The 13560-nt window shown below is 37.7% G+C and overlaps 1 protein-coding gene across 2 annotated transcripts in view; it reads left to right on the forward strand.

Moving 5' to 3' along the window:
- Positions 1 to 10024, forward strand: part of kif3a (kinesin family member 3A) — a 12452-nt gene extending 2428 nt beyond the window's left edge. For both annotated transcript variants that reach the window (XM_020619248.1, XM_020619249.1), the window contains exons 6-17: positions 71 to 210; positions 353 to 550; positions 758 to 932; positions 1539 to 1637; positions 4456 to 4612; positions 4766 to 4946; positions 5700 to 5810; positions 6068 to 6193; positions 8044 to 8097; positions 8220 to 8288; positions 8409 to 8539; positions 9370 to 10024. In XM_020619248.1, coding sequence (XP_020474904.1) covers positions 71 to 210; positions 353 to 550; positions 758 to 932; positions 1539 to 1637; positions 4456 to 4612; positions 4766 to 4946; positions 5700 to 5810; positions 6068 to 6193; positions 8044 to 8097; positions 8220 to 8288; positions 8409 to 8539; positions 9370 to 9418 — 1490 coding nt within the window. In that variant the 3' untranslated portion in view covers positions 9419 to 10024. The remainder of the gene's footprint in view (positions 1 to 70; positions 211 to 352; positions 551 to 757; positions 933 to 1538; positions 1638 to 4455; positions 4613 to 4765; positions 4947 to 5699; positions 5811 to 6067; positions 6194 to 8043; positions 8098 to 8219; positions 8289 to 8408; positions 8540 to 9369) is intronic.
- The last annotated feature ends 3536 nt before the right edge of the window (positions 10025 to 13560 follow it).

A 13560-nucleotide genomic window follows, 5' to 3' on the forward strand; every position in this document is an offset into this window, starting at 1 on the left:
AATCATTTCAAACATTCATAGGTACTCAGGAGCCAAGTTACCTGATCAGATTTTATTTCATTATATTTAGGATCTGTTGGTGCCACAAACATGAATGAGCACAGCTCCCGTTCTCATGCTATCTTCACCATCACCATCGAGTGCAGTGAGAAGGGTGTGGATGGAAACCAGCATGTGCGCATGGGAAAACTTCACTTGGTCGACCTGGCAGTACGTATCTCTGGCCATCAGTTTCCGCGGGGGGGGGGGCTCCTTCCTACGAACTGCGATTATACTGCTGTAACTTGCACTATCACACACAATCTAACCACCACCAATGAATCTGTCCTTACTCACTCCCCTCCCCCAACAGGGTTCAGAAAGACAGGGCAAGACTGGAGCCACAGGGCAGCGTTTAAAGGAAGCAACAAAGATCAATCTCTCTCTCTCCACACTGGGTAATGTCATCTCTGCCCTGGTGGATGGCAAGAGCACACATGTTCCCTACAGGAACTCGAAACTAACTCGTCTGCTGCAGGATTCGCTTGGAGGAAACTCTAAGACCATGATGGTACAGTCAAAGTTTGAAAACAGTACTTGAAACATGTGCTCCACAAAAAAAACCCCTCTTTTTAAATGAAAGTGCTCTTATATGCAGCAAATAAATGTGCAAATTAACATTTTCTAGTCATTTATAAATTCTAAACATGTTGTCGTGCATGACATTGACACTATAGTTTTTGCCTCATTTTTCAAATTACATATTTCTCTCTGCCAGTGTGCAAATATAGGCCCTGCAGACTATAACTATGATGAGACCATCAGTACGCTGCGCTACGCTAACAGGGCCAAAAATATCAAGAACAAAGCCAGGATCAATGAAGATCCTAAGGATGCCCTGCTGCGCCAGTTTCAGAAGGAGATTGAGGAGTTGAAGAAGAAACTGGAGGAAGGTAATGAGCAAGATATATATTTTTTTGTCTGCTACAGCATACATACTATCTGACCTTATTTCAATACAGCCAATCAAATCTTGCAGAAAGAAGTAATGTCAGTGTCAGTCACAGGCAGAGCACACCAAAGTCTCCTTATCTAACAGATAGAACATGTTGTGTCCTGCAGCTTAGCTTGTTGAATGAGTGTCCAAACAAGTGCTCACTGGTACTGCACTGCTCACATCAGTTTATGAACAAGATAGCTAATTAGCTAACCTACCGTTAGCCTGAATGTAAATGTACCTGAAAATATCACTTTGCTCCAGTTAGTTGCTGTTGTGGTTCTTCCTCTACAAACAGTACACTGTCTGCCCATGACATCTAACTACAGTGCAAGTTTGTTTACTTTGTCTCTTGTTCCCTAGTGGCACTTTTCTGGCCAGTCAGTCAAACATACACACAGACTTTTTGTCCTCCTTTAAATAATACAGAACTATTAACAGTACATTTTAAAAACACATTGACATTGTTTTAGACTGCAAAAAGGGATGAAGAAATGTGATTTAAGCTGGACTTTGAAGTCTGCCACCATCTTTGTTTAAAATGTTTTTTGTGTGATTCTAGGTGAAGAGATCTCTGGCTCAGAGGGCAGTGGATCAGAGGAGCTGGATGAAGGTGGTGATGAAGGAGGGGAGGCAGGAGAGGGGCGCAGGAGAAGAAGAGGTAAGAATTTATGAGAAGCGTTCCTTTCAGGCAGTGCTTTAACATGTTTTTGGTAAATATTTGGATATATATTTTAGCAATTAATGCATATGTAGTTTCATTTGTAATCAATATGGTAACTTTAATATGAGTCAGCATTTAGTTTCCCAGATCATTATCAAGCTGAGGTTGTTTTAGGTCACTACCTAACCTCAACTGTTGGTTAATCAGCTTCCATACACAGCACTGTTCTCATTTAGGAGTTCCCCTGTATTTTAACCTTCTACTATTCTCTGTTTTCAAGTGGAAAGTGATAAATACACATGAGCAAGCACAATTAAGTCATCACGTTATGTTACAATAATGTGAGGCCATGTTCCAAGGTGTCTTTTTATTTTTATCAATATTATTCTTCCTAAAACTATAGCATTTTATTCCACAAGCTCTGCAAACCCATGGGTCCTACAGTTCTCCATCTCTTACCTCTGCCTGTTTCTAACAGCAGGCTTTGGTGTGAATGGTGCTTGTTCTGCTTCCTTTCCAGATAGTAGCAGCAGCAACAATAGCTTAGAATTTGCCTGATTCTCCTCAGTGCCACTCCCCACTGAGGACAAACCTCAGAATAGTGAGTTGGAGCTAGTGCACTCTGCTTTACTAACCCAGCTGCCTACAAACATAAGCCCTTTTCACACATGATGGAACCCATGTATGAAAAGCACCAGTTGTAAATGTAACATTTCTTTTGCTGTTTACACTGAGCTCCTCTGCACAGCAAAAGACAGTGTGAAGTTGGTATCTGGTGATCAGTTTCAGTTTTCATCTTGCCATGGTGAAATCACTGTGGTGATAGCAAGCTGAAAAAAAAAAAAATGGCACCAGGGATGGGTGTATTTGTTTTCATGCTGTATAGTTTGTGTAAATGATTAGAAAGCACGTTTTCCATCTGATTGCCTGTTTATCTTCATGACTTATTTGCTAACTGCTCGTAGTGCTTTGGGAGACTTTCCCCAACATTAGTATCCTCAGTAATAGTTATCTCTCTATCCCCCCTAGAGAGATGTTTGTTATTAATTTGATCATAAATTTAAAATAATGGGGGCTTCAGAATAGTCTATTTTACAGTCAATCAGCAGCCGGACGAATGTAGTTTAAAAAATTTAAAAGATTTTAAAGTTGACAGATGTGTTTGAGTATTTTACTGTTTTTTTATGCTGTGTAAATCCCCTTCTGGCTTGCAGAGGGGGATTTCCTGATGCTTTGATGTCTGTCTGTCTGCAACATGTCATTCATAGTATTTCCTTTCTGAAATGGTCAGCTTTATTAATTTCTTTGGCTTGGTCTTATTGGATAGGATGTGGAATTCCCTACTAAAAGTTTGGTATAGCTTCTTATCAAAAAGCCCAGTTTTAGTTGTATATGGTCAAAGTTTTATTTGACCTATTACCCAGGTAAAAAGTGATTAGATCCATGTGAATCATGAGTGTTTTTTAATATATGGTGGTTGTATGCTTTTTCTTCCAGTTGTGAATTTTGGCATCATAAACTTTTTTTCATATCCTCAGTTTTCATTTTATACCTCTAGTAGAGTTTTTGTGTAATCTGTAACTCCTCTGTCTCAGTGATGCAGTCCACCTACTGTACCTCATGTTTCATTATGTAAAATGAGCTAGTTATTTCTTTTTTTGTCTTTGGCCCATGTCTGTTACTACTCTCTTTCTACTTTTGTTTCCTTGGTCTGTCCTCCTCCCACTGGTGTTCCACTTTGCAGAGTCATAGCATTTCCAAGATGACTGCAATGTGCTGATCTTTATCTCTCTCCTCTTCCTTTTTACTCAATAAGAAAGAATTTGGTGTGATAACCTATGTGGTGCCATTTCAGCAGTGGTGCTTCTGCTTTCATAGACTATCCCACGGGCCATTGTGTGATTTAATAGCTATTTCAGTTACTCCTAATTTGGTAACAGATTGCCTAATTGTTTACATTTTTCTGTCTGTCCATAAATGACTACCATTAAGAGAATCTTGCACTTGATCCAGTTTCTGTTGTTTTCAAAATTTTCTTACAATAATTATTTAATGCTGCAAATCTGGATCTCAGTGACACTTGTTAAGACTGACGTTCCTTTGCAAACCACATAATTTGAATTCTGCAGTGCAAATTTATTGACTAAAACTAGTGATGCACCGAAATGAAAATTCTGGGCTGAAACCGAAACCGAAAATTTAGGATGCATTTGGCCGAAAACCGAAACGAAACCGAAAAAGGCTTCTTTTAAAAACTTCAAATTTTTAAAACACGCTTACTCTATAATTGTGTGTGTGTGTATATGTATATGTATATACTTGAATTTGATGAATCTGAAATGAAAATCTAAAATATTTTTAACAATACCAAATAATATTATTCAAGTTTTATGTAACACTCAAACATTTTAAATTGCTGTGCAAAACAATGCAAAACGGTGCAAAAACAGCAATAGAACTTCCAAACAAACTGTAAACAACATAGCCTAGGTAGCTAGCAGTGCTAAGTGAAACCTAACCTGTGCTGCGCGAGGATATGATGGGCGGGGCGGGGCGGGGCGGGGTGGGGCATCGGCGTGTTTTTTTTATTCCGGCCCAAAATAAAAATGGCCTTTTCGGCCGAAAATTTTCGGTGGCCGAAATTTCGGTGCACTCCTAACTAAAACTGCACAGATTAAGTAATACCAATGCTGGCTATCATAAAATAAATACATATGCATTTAAATCATTCTAACCTATACATGGACAAGTACCCGATATGAGAAGATGCAGCTTGTTAGTTAAAGACATCGTTTTCCTGTGCGTCTCTTTTAAGGTAGGAAGAAGGTTTCCCCGGACAAGATGGTGGAGATGCAGGCAAAAATTGAGGAGGAAAGAAAGGCTCTGGAGGCCAAGCTGGACATGGAGGAGGAGGAGCGGAACAAGGCCAGAGCAGAGCTGGAGAAGAGGGAAAAGGACCTGCTTAAAGCCCAGTGAGTCCAGGAGTCCAAACATATTTAGTATTTTGAATGAAAGATTTGAAGGTGGAATACACAGTGATACAAATCAAATAATCTGTCTTTATTTAGTGCTAGTGGTCCGTAGTTACCAAACTCATTGCTCATTTCATACCTGTCACTCCTTAGGCAGGAGCATCATCTTCTGCTGGAGAAATTGTCTGCCTTAGAGAAGAAGGTGATCGTGGGTGGGGTAGACCTCTTGGCCAAGGCTGAGGAGCAGGAGAAGCTGCTGCAGGAGTCCAACAATGAGCTAGAAGAACGTCGCAGGAGAGCGGAGCAGCTGCGAAAGGAGCTGGAGGAGAAAGAGGTAAGAAGAGAGAGATGACAGCATAGTTAGCTCTGCACAATACTGTTTGGAACAAAAAAACAACTATATAGTACTTCACTCAGTAGATCAGCTAATATCTTACAGTAGTGTCACATTAGCCATTCATGCAGTATGCTGGTGAGTATACAGGAAGTTAGCTGTGGAAGTTATCATGCTGTAACTGTAGCAAATTAAAAAGTGTTACAAAATAATGTCTACCGACCATCCTGGAGTTGGTGCTTAATGCTATTATTTTATTTTTTTGTAAGATGTCTCTAATAAACAACTAAATTAACAATTAGAGCAAAATAAATAAGATGATGTGTTTGTAAGGGCATAGACAATTTCACTTCCAAAACTAAAACACTACCATCTCCTGCTACATATACAGCATCAGCTGTCATGCAGCCCTGCTATGTGGCACAGTGGACAGGACAGGACATGATATCAGAAACCACAATTTACAAGCACTGATCATTAGCTTGATTTAAACTGACATGGCTGCATCATTGTGGATGGAAATACAAATAAGCTCTAAGTTATTATTTATATATTACTTAGAAAGGTCAATATATAAACACTTTCTTTCAATTTCTATTTTTGTTTTTATTAAATACATTTTTCAGACATCATCTTGATCTTCTGCCTTTTATCCATTTGTTCCTTGCAGTTGTGACCACAGATCAAAGCTTACTTGTTTGCAGAAAGATCTTCTTTTAGTATAATCACTGATCCCTCTCCTTCTTAAAACAGCAAGAACGTCTGGACATAGAAGAGAAGTACACGAGCCTGCAGGAGGAGGCCCAAGGAAAGACTAAGAAGCTGAAGAAAGTATGGACCATGCTGATGGCTGCCAAATCAGAAGTAAGAACAACATAAAAGAGTAAGACTGAGAGTAATCATTTAAGGCAGCAGGGTGATGTGCAGTCACAGCACATTGCATCATTTTCACCAGGACTGGTACCAGACACTGAATTCCTATACAAAATTTCTAAAAATGCCTTCTTTATTCAAAGCTTCACTTGATTATTTTCTAAACTTGACCCATATTCATATTTAGTTTTGATTGATCAGGTGAAGAAAGGAAATTGATTCAGTGCGGTTTTTGTGTTGTCTGTTAGATGGCAGATCTACAGCAAGAGCATCACAGAGAGATCGAGGGCCTCCTGGAGAACATCCGCCAGCTGAGCAGAGAACTCCGGCTCCAGATGCTAATTATAGACAACTTCATTCCTCAGGAATACCAGGTGTGCATTTTTGTGTAGTGGTGTGTGTAGCAATATGGCTCTGTCTGATTTTCAGTATTTTGCTTCTATTGTTCCCTCAAACCTGTGTACTCAAAAAAAAAACCCCACATAAAATCTGTGTTTACCCTAGAAACCTTTTTTAGGCATGATGGCAAGAGGATGATAGATGTTTTGCACACACACCCTGAAATTTTTGGTTATTTATTTCTTGTGCAACACAAGACTTTTGGTTGGTAATTTCCATGATAAGGTCACATAAAAAAAAGAGTATTAATGACATGTATTTATTGCACACAAGTCAAAGTTGCCAGTTACTTCAAAATCGAAGAAGTTAGAGCAGTCTTTAAGAAAAATAAATTTAAAAAATATATAAAATTCACATAATGAAACATCAAATAATAAAACTATAATAAACTCTCAAGTTGGTGCAAACTGCAATTTGAAACACAGTTTTCATGTGTCTTTTTTTTCATCATGTACGTGACACATTGCTGCACTTATTTTATCTTGGTGTTGAAAAAAGGTCACCATGATAATAATGTGTGAAAGTTCTCCCACAGCTCTGGGACCCTACAAGATGTTCTGTAGGCTTCTCTCTACTGGTTCACCTGCAGCTTGTGTTTGACCCATAGCCCATGTAACTGTGTCACTGATGCTTAAGCTAACCCTAGTTCTGAAAAGTAACTAGTAGCAAAAGTTATAAAATAAATGTAGTGGAGTAACAAGTACAATATTTGCCTCTTAAATGTAGACAAGTTAAAGTATGAAGTAGCACAAAATCAAAATACTGAAGTGAAGTACATATACCTCAAAATTGTACTTAGGTACAGTACTTGAATAAATGTACTTGGTTACTTTCCACTGCTGCATTTGTACAACAGTTTTTTTCCTATTCTTTGTATAAAAACCTGCATTAGCTCCTGGCAGAAAAGCAGCTACTATAGTTGATGCATTGACAATTAATACTTCTTAATTCATGCATAATATTCATATTTTATTTTATCTTTGCTATACTATGAGTAATTAGCGGTTTAAAGATTAACCAGAGATTATCAGTAGCTGCATCAGTTCACAACCACAGTTTCCAACTAGAATCTGTTAAGTCTCTAAGCAATAAGTATGAGGCAAGTACTGGTGCTAGTTTTAGCAACTGCTTTATCACATTAGCTGATCACACCACCCTCTCCAAGTCAATAACTCAAGCTATAAACTCTTTTATTTACAAAGATATATGGTGTATGGCGATGTGGGATTTAGACAAAAGATACTGATGCACAACATCACATCTGTAGCATTTCAGTGAAAATGCGTCTTTATAGGGTAAAGCAGCAGGTGGACATAGTACAAAGGTTTACTGCCCATTAGCTTGTTGAAAAGAGTAGACATGCATTTGGTTTTTGCAGCTTGAAATACAAAGATGTTTTGAAGAAACACTCTTTTAATTGTCTAGCCTAGACACACACTCCAGTGTGTGGTTTGTTAAACAGAAGCAAAATTAAAACTGAATTTCAGCTGAATTGAATCAAAATAACTGAATTGCACTGTATTGTATTGTTATAAACTTAGCTGCATTGTTTTCTGTATTGTGGATCATTTATCAAGATATGGATTGAATCATGTGAGAGGTACTAAGATGGTAGCAGTTTATTTTTAACTGCTAATAAACTGATAAATTGCTGATTTAAAAAAAAAAGCATTTATAATACTCATTGCCTGCAAGTGGCACAGGTGTCTAACCTGCAGAAGCTGTTAATTCTTTCCTGTAGGTGGCGCACATTAGCACATCTGCATAAGCCGACAATGTCTGTCCTTGTTCATAGATTTGATATTTTCTCATGTTCCCTGTGTAGGAGATGATAGAGAATTACGTGCACTGGAACGAAGACATTGGAGAATGGCAGCTGGTGAGCCCACTTTGTGAAACTCATACTGGGGTCTGCACTTTGATTAACATCACTTTAAAGATGAAAACTATGAAGTAAGGGCTGCTTCTCAGTATGCTGTGTTGTTATTGTACTTCTTTTAGAAATGTGTTGCATACACGGGCAACAACATGAGAAAACAGACCCCTGCTCCAGACAAAAAGGAAAAAGATGTGAGTTTTATAAAATTGTTTTTGTGCAGTGATTGGCGTTCCAGATATTTTTCTCTTTTCCCCCCTTGACAACTATTGCTGACCACTTTCTCTCTCCTCTTCTGTCTGTGCCTCCTGCAGCCATTTGAAGTGGATCTGTCCCATGTGTATCTGGCCTACACAGAGGAGAGCATGCGGCAGTCACTGATGAAACTAGAGAGGCCCAGAACATCTAAAAGTACCAAGAGTGGCCGACCTAAGACTGGACGAAGGTAATCTACTGTACCTTCTGCACAGACCACAGGCACCTGAAACTGTTTGGAAACTTTCAAAAAATAAAAGAACAATAACTTGGACAGTTGAGCAGTTAAGTTGCAACAATATAAATTTAGCAGGCTACCTAATAAATATCCATCAACCAACACAAAATGCTTGGATGATTCGGTGGTTGCACTGAGCAGGGATCAAGTAAATGCTACAACAGCACACTGAACACCTGTTTTGACATCATGACCTGTTCTTTTGCTTATCATGTGACAGAGGGGGAGATGGCTGATTTCAGTGCAATTTCACTTCAGCTTGTGTTGTCACAACGGAAGATAGTGTAAATATCCACCTCCACAGACCATACATGAGCATATGTAGTGACACTTGGCCACAGTAATGATATGGGCCTTGGAGAAACGCCTTTCAGCATCTGGCTATAGTTCATCTTAGACCACCTACTGAGGTGGTTTACACAGTCATAGGTTAACCCATCTCTGTTGCTTCTTGGTTGCCTTTTCACAGAAATTTCTTCGAAATGCCACATGAACTGACTAAGTGCAACCATCAAAAGTAAAACCCTGATTCTAGGCTAATTTGTTCAAACTCTTAGCTCTTGTCTTTTAACACTTTTTTTTTTAAATCTGTCTTTAAGTTAGACTGTGTCAGATAATTTAAATAATCTTATGAATAAGCAAAAGAGTTATTGGTTGTGGATGATTAGTTATACTTCATCATATTTACTTTAATCTTGATATATTGTTATTCTGAGAATTGAGCACGCTTAAAGCTCTCTAAAGTTGCTGATAACACTTATCGTCCACCCATCTTCACACAGGAAAAGATCTGCAAAGCCAGAAGCGGTGATCGAATCCCTCCTGCAGTGAACACAGTGCAGAGTAGAGCTACCTTTCACTGCAACTTTCATGTTATCTTAGGAAAAGAAATCATTAGTCAAAGCTGAAGAAGATATTGCTGAACATAATTTAAAAGGTCATCTGAGTACACTGTATAGCTGACCGGTTTTAAAATGTGAAGGAGCTGTTTTTCGGAGAGCACCCTATATAGGACTAAGACCAAGAGGACCTGATGTTTGTATTATTGTGTTATACTTCTCTGAGGATGTCCAACATTTCAATATTGCTTTGGAGTGCATTTCAGTGGCAGCAGCCTTCATTTAAATTAAGCTCTTTTACATAAGCAGTGAGGCTTCCATAACCATATTACACTTGCAACATCAGAGGTTTTGAGAATGACAACAATCAATGTGACTCCAGGTTTGACAGGATGTTGTAAATAGCGTTGCGGATGTGAACTAGAAACTACCTTCAAATGAAGTTTTCTGTTTTCCCTTCTTTCTGAGACACTGATTTGTATTAAATGATCCATGAACACTATTTTCACTTTAATGGATGCAGATTTTTCTTCCGTGAGTACAAACTTTAGGCCTTAGTGTTTCTTGGAATACAAAAAAATCATTAACGTGGAGAAAACCAAGAATAAACATTACTGTCTAGGGAACAAGAAGAGGAGAGGAGTTTGCAGTATCACGTGTGCAACTGAAAAGTGCAATTTATACTTTCACCTGTAGGTCAGAAGCATAGGGGCATGCATGCTAGCTGGCTCTTATATTAGTGTCATTTGCTCATCTGAGCAAGTCACTTGTTCACTTTCAAATGTCACAACACTCTGTGTTAATGTTGAGATATATCATACTTACCGTATGACTTAGTATAATGCACTAGTATGAGATTTTTGTGGAATTTGTTTTATGTTCTGATGTTCTGTAGTGGAGGCAAACTGACTTGTATCATAATGTATGTCATGTTTACATCCACCAAACCCCTTGATATTTTATTTATTAAATTATTTAGTTTTATTTCACATTCCTGTTGCTGTTTCTCTGTTTCATTATTAAATCTGCCATGGTGACTTGCAAACCTGTTTTCAGTGGTTTGATCATGTTTTTATGGTCAAAAATCTCTGACTACCCAATGCAGCTGCAAGTGGCACATTTTACTCGAAATAGCTACATTGTGAATAGCATTTTAAGACTTTATATTATCATATTCCAGATCTTGCATGACATTTCTGGAATATCTGATGGGATATTCCATATTGCTTATGGTCTTTTGAAAAGAACTCATAATCGCACATAACAGCCATAAATAGCTGATTTGTAATGGCACTCCCTACTGTAGGAGAGTCTGTAAACCCAGTAAATAATTGGTGTCTTCAGAGTAGCCTGATGTTCTTTACTGTAAAATCTCTGTTACTGTTTGACTGATTAGTTTTAGTTGAATGATAAGGATAATTTGCTGATTGTTAAAATGCTACAAGTAGACACCCTGTGAAAATGAGAGACTAACAACAAAACACAGTCACAGTATAATTTATTAACATATAAATATCAGCAGTACAAAAATAAGATGTTTAAGAAAATAAATATGACATTTTCAATAAATATGACATTTTCAATAAATAGAAATAACTTATGCATATTATACATGTTACTTAATGTACTGTATACACTCAAATCTTTTTAATTTACGTGGCTCTTCTTGTGTGCTCCATGTGTCATGTTATGCTTAGTTTTGTTTGTACTTGAGGAGAGGGAATTCTTAGCACACGTCTGGATATCAGCCAGTAATTCTTTTAGCTTGTATTCTCTATTCCCATTCAGTGTACAATTGACATCCCCAGTCTGAAACACAATAAAATAGTTGGAATTTTAATTGCACAGAAATGGAGCTGACTACACAGCTAAAATGATGGAGAGCAAGTTTGACGTTAAAGAGCATATTCAGTGTAGAGCAAATGTCTTTCAGAGTCATTGCAAGCCATTTGAAGTTTTGTGGTTTATGACTAAAAAGTATGGTCAGCCACATATGAATTCCTCCTTACCCTGTTGTTGTACTGTTTCAGGAGACGGGTGAGGTTTTTACCTTCAGGCGACACTTCCAGAGCCTTCTCAGCCAAACAGAAGAAGTGTTTCTGTGAAGATTGAGGCACAATTAGTAACGATAATCAACAAGCTGGGGTTGGGACTGAATTAGTCTAGAGCAACCAGCAAAAGTTAACAACTTCCATGCAAAAAGTGGAAATGACATCTAGTGTGTCAAATACCTTTGTACAATAATCACAGTAATTATGAAAAACTTCACACATACCACACATTTTATGGAATCCCCTGATGCTTTCGCTATCCATGGGTTTTTTGCCTTAAATAACAAGATAAGAATGTCAGCATATTAACAAACAAACAAACAAACAAACAAACAAACCACTTGTAGATTAATAGTTTTCTTACCACTTCCTTGGCCATTATCTCTGCTTTTTCATCAATTTGCTTTAGAAAGTCTTTAGGAGATTCAGTACGTAAAGGTAATGATGCTGCATAGACCATCACCACCAGCATCATCATCCTCAGCACAAGACTTTGAATATTGAGGTTCTCCATGTCTTTGAAAGAGCCTGTCAGCCAGCACTGTCACGTTGACCAGAAAAGTTGAATACTCCTCTTACTCTTACTACTCTACTTATACTGTCATCACCCTGTCACTCTGTGACCACAGGATACAGACACGTCAGCAGAGGAAGACACCAAAAATGGAGATACCCATCCTTTTTGCTATCAAATGTTCCACTAGGTGCACATCCTTCTAATAATCGCTTACTAAGCAATTATCTGCGCATTCTTTTATCTGTGAAGTCCTCACCAAGAATTTCTGATCATCATCTAGTGAGTCATTACCTTGTATCTTATTGCTTTTCTAATATGTAAGGATTGAAAAGAACGCAGAGCTGTTGAATGACCAAATATCATGATTTTATTGTGGCATACTGTGAAACTGAAATGCTTATGCAGTTTTTCACATCAGACATTTTGACTTGTTGCAGCAGCTCAAGTGGGGATGGTGAAGTGAAAGATGACCAAGTCCCATTAAAGCATATGACAGTGAGCCAGTATAGAGCCATTATGAATGTAATGGATATTATTAAGACTGCTATGACTGCATTGTGTAGGCACTTGGGAAATATTTTGAGTCAAGCCTTTACCTTTATCCCACACATTAGGAAGCGGAAAATCTGACTGACAAAAAATTAAAAAAAAAAAAAACTTGTGAGATTCTGAGTCAGTTTTACTTTTCAGGTAATAAGACCGCAAAACAGCTGTTTCAGTTAAATGCCTGCCCATCTGTCAGTCATTCTTAAAAATACAGAAGAATTATATTATTAAATACTGAAAGTTAAAGTTGATTATTAATCTTCTTATTGATCCTGTAACCAATTTTTTAAAAGATATCACTCTTAAATAGTTTAAGTAAATTGTCACGGTTGCCATCAAAGACAGGCCAAGGCAGCATTCCTGAAGTCAATAACTTGGACGCAAGTCCCAGTTTGAACATTGACATGAAAAGCAGAGTAGCAAAGTGACTCTGTTTTGACTCGTTTGATGGGTTATAGCTGAAATTGAGTCGATATCATCTCAGCCACTAACACTTCAACATCTATGCGTCTTATACTTGTCACTTCTGCTGATGCATATTTTGCACTACTGCACCTCCAGCTGACAACCCTAGAAAAGGGCCCCAAGTTCAAATAATATTTTGTTATTTATACGATGCATAATGTTCACATCATTGTTCATAAAATAAGATTCCAATGCATAATGCTCACATCATTGTTCATAAAATAAGATTCATTGATTAATCGTTCTCAAACTCTTTGGCTTGTTGCCCCTTACTAAAAAGCATGTGCCTGGTTGGCAGCTCCATGGACAGATAATGAACAAGTACAAGGAAAGGCACTTACCTCTCTAACACATGCAGATACAAGACTCACTAAGCAACCATGTGATTATAGTTAGTTTGTGTCTTTTTGTTGCTTTGTCCACACGTTTTTTTGACTATTTTTATTAGCTTTTTAAAATGTTTTTGTAGTTTTGTGTATGTTTTTGCTGATTTGCATATTTTTGTAGTTATTTTAGTCGTTTTGTATATCTTTGTGGTTGTTTTAAGTTTGTTTT

The sequence above is a fragment of the Monopterus albus genome, unplaced genomic scaffold (assembly GCF_001952655.1).
Source record: "Monopterus albus unplaced genomic scaffold, M_albus_1.0 scaffold217.1, whole genome shotgun sequence".
NCBI lineage: Eukaryota > Metazoa > Chordata > Actinopteri > Synbranchiformes > Synbranchidae > Monopterus > Monopterus albus.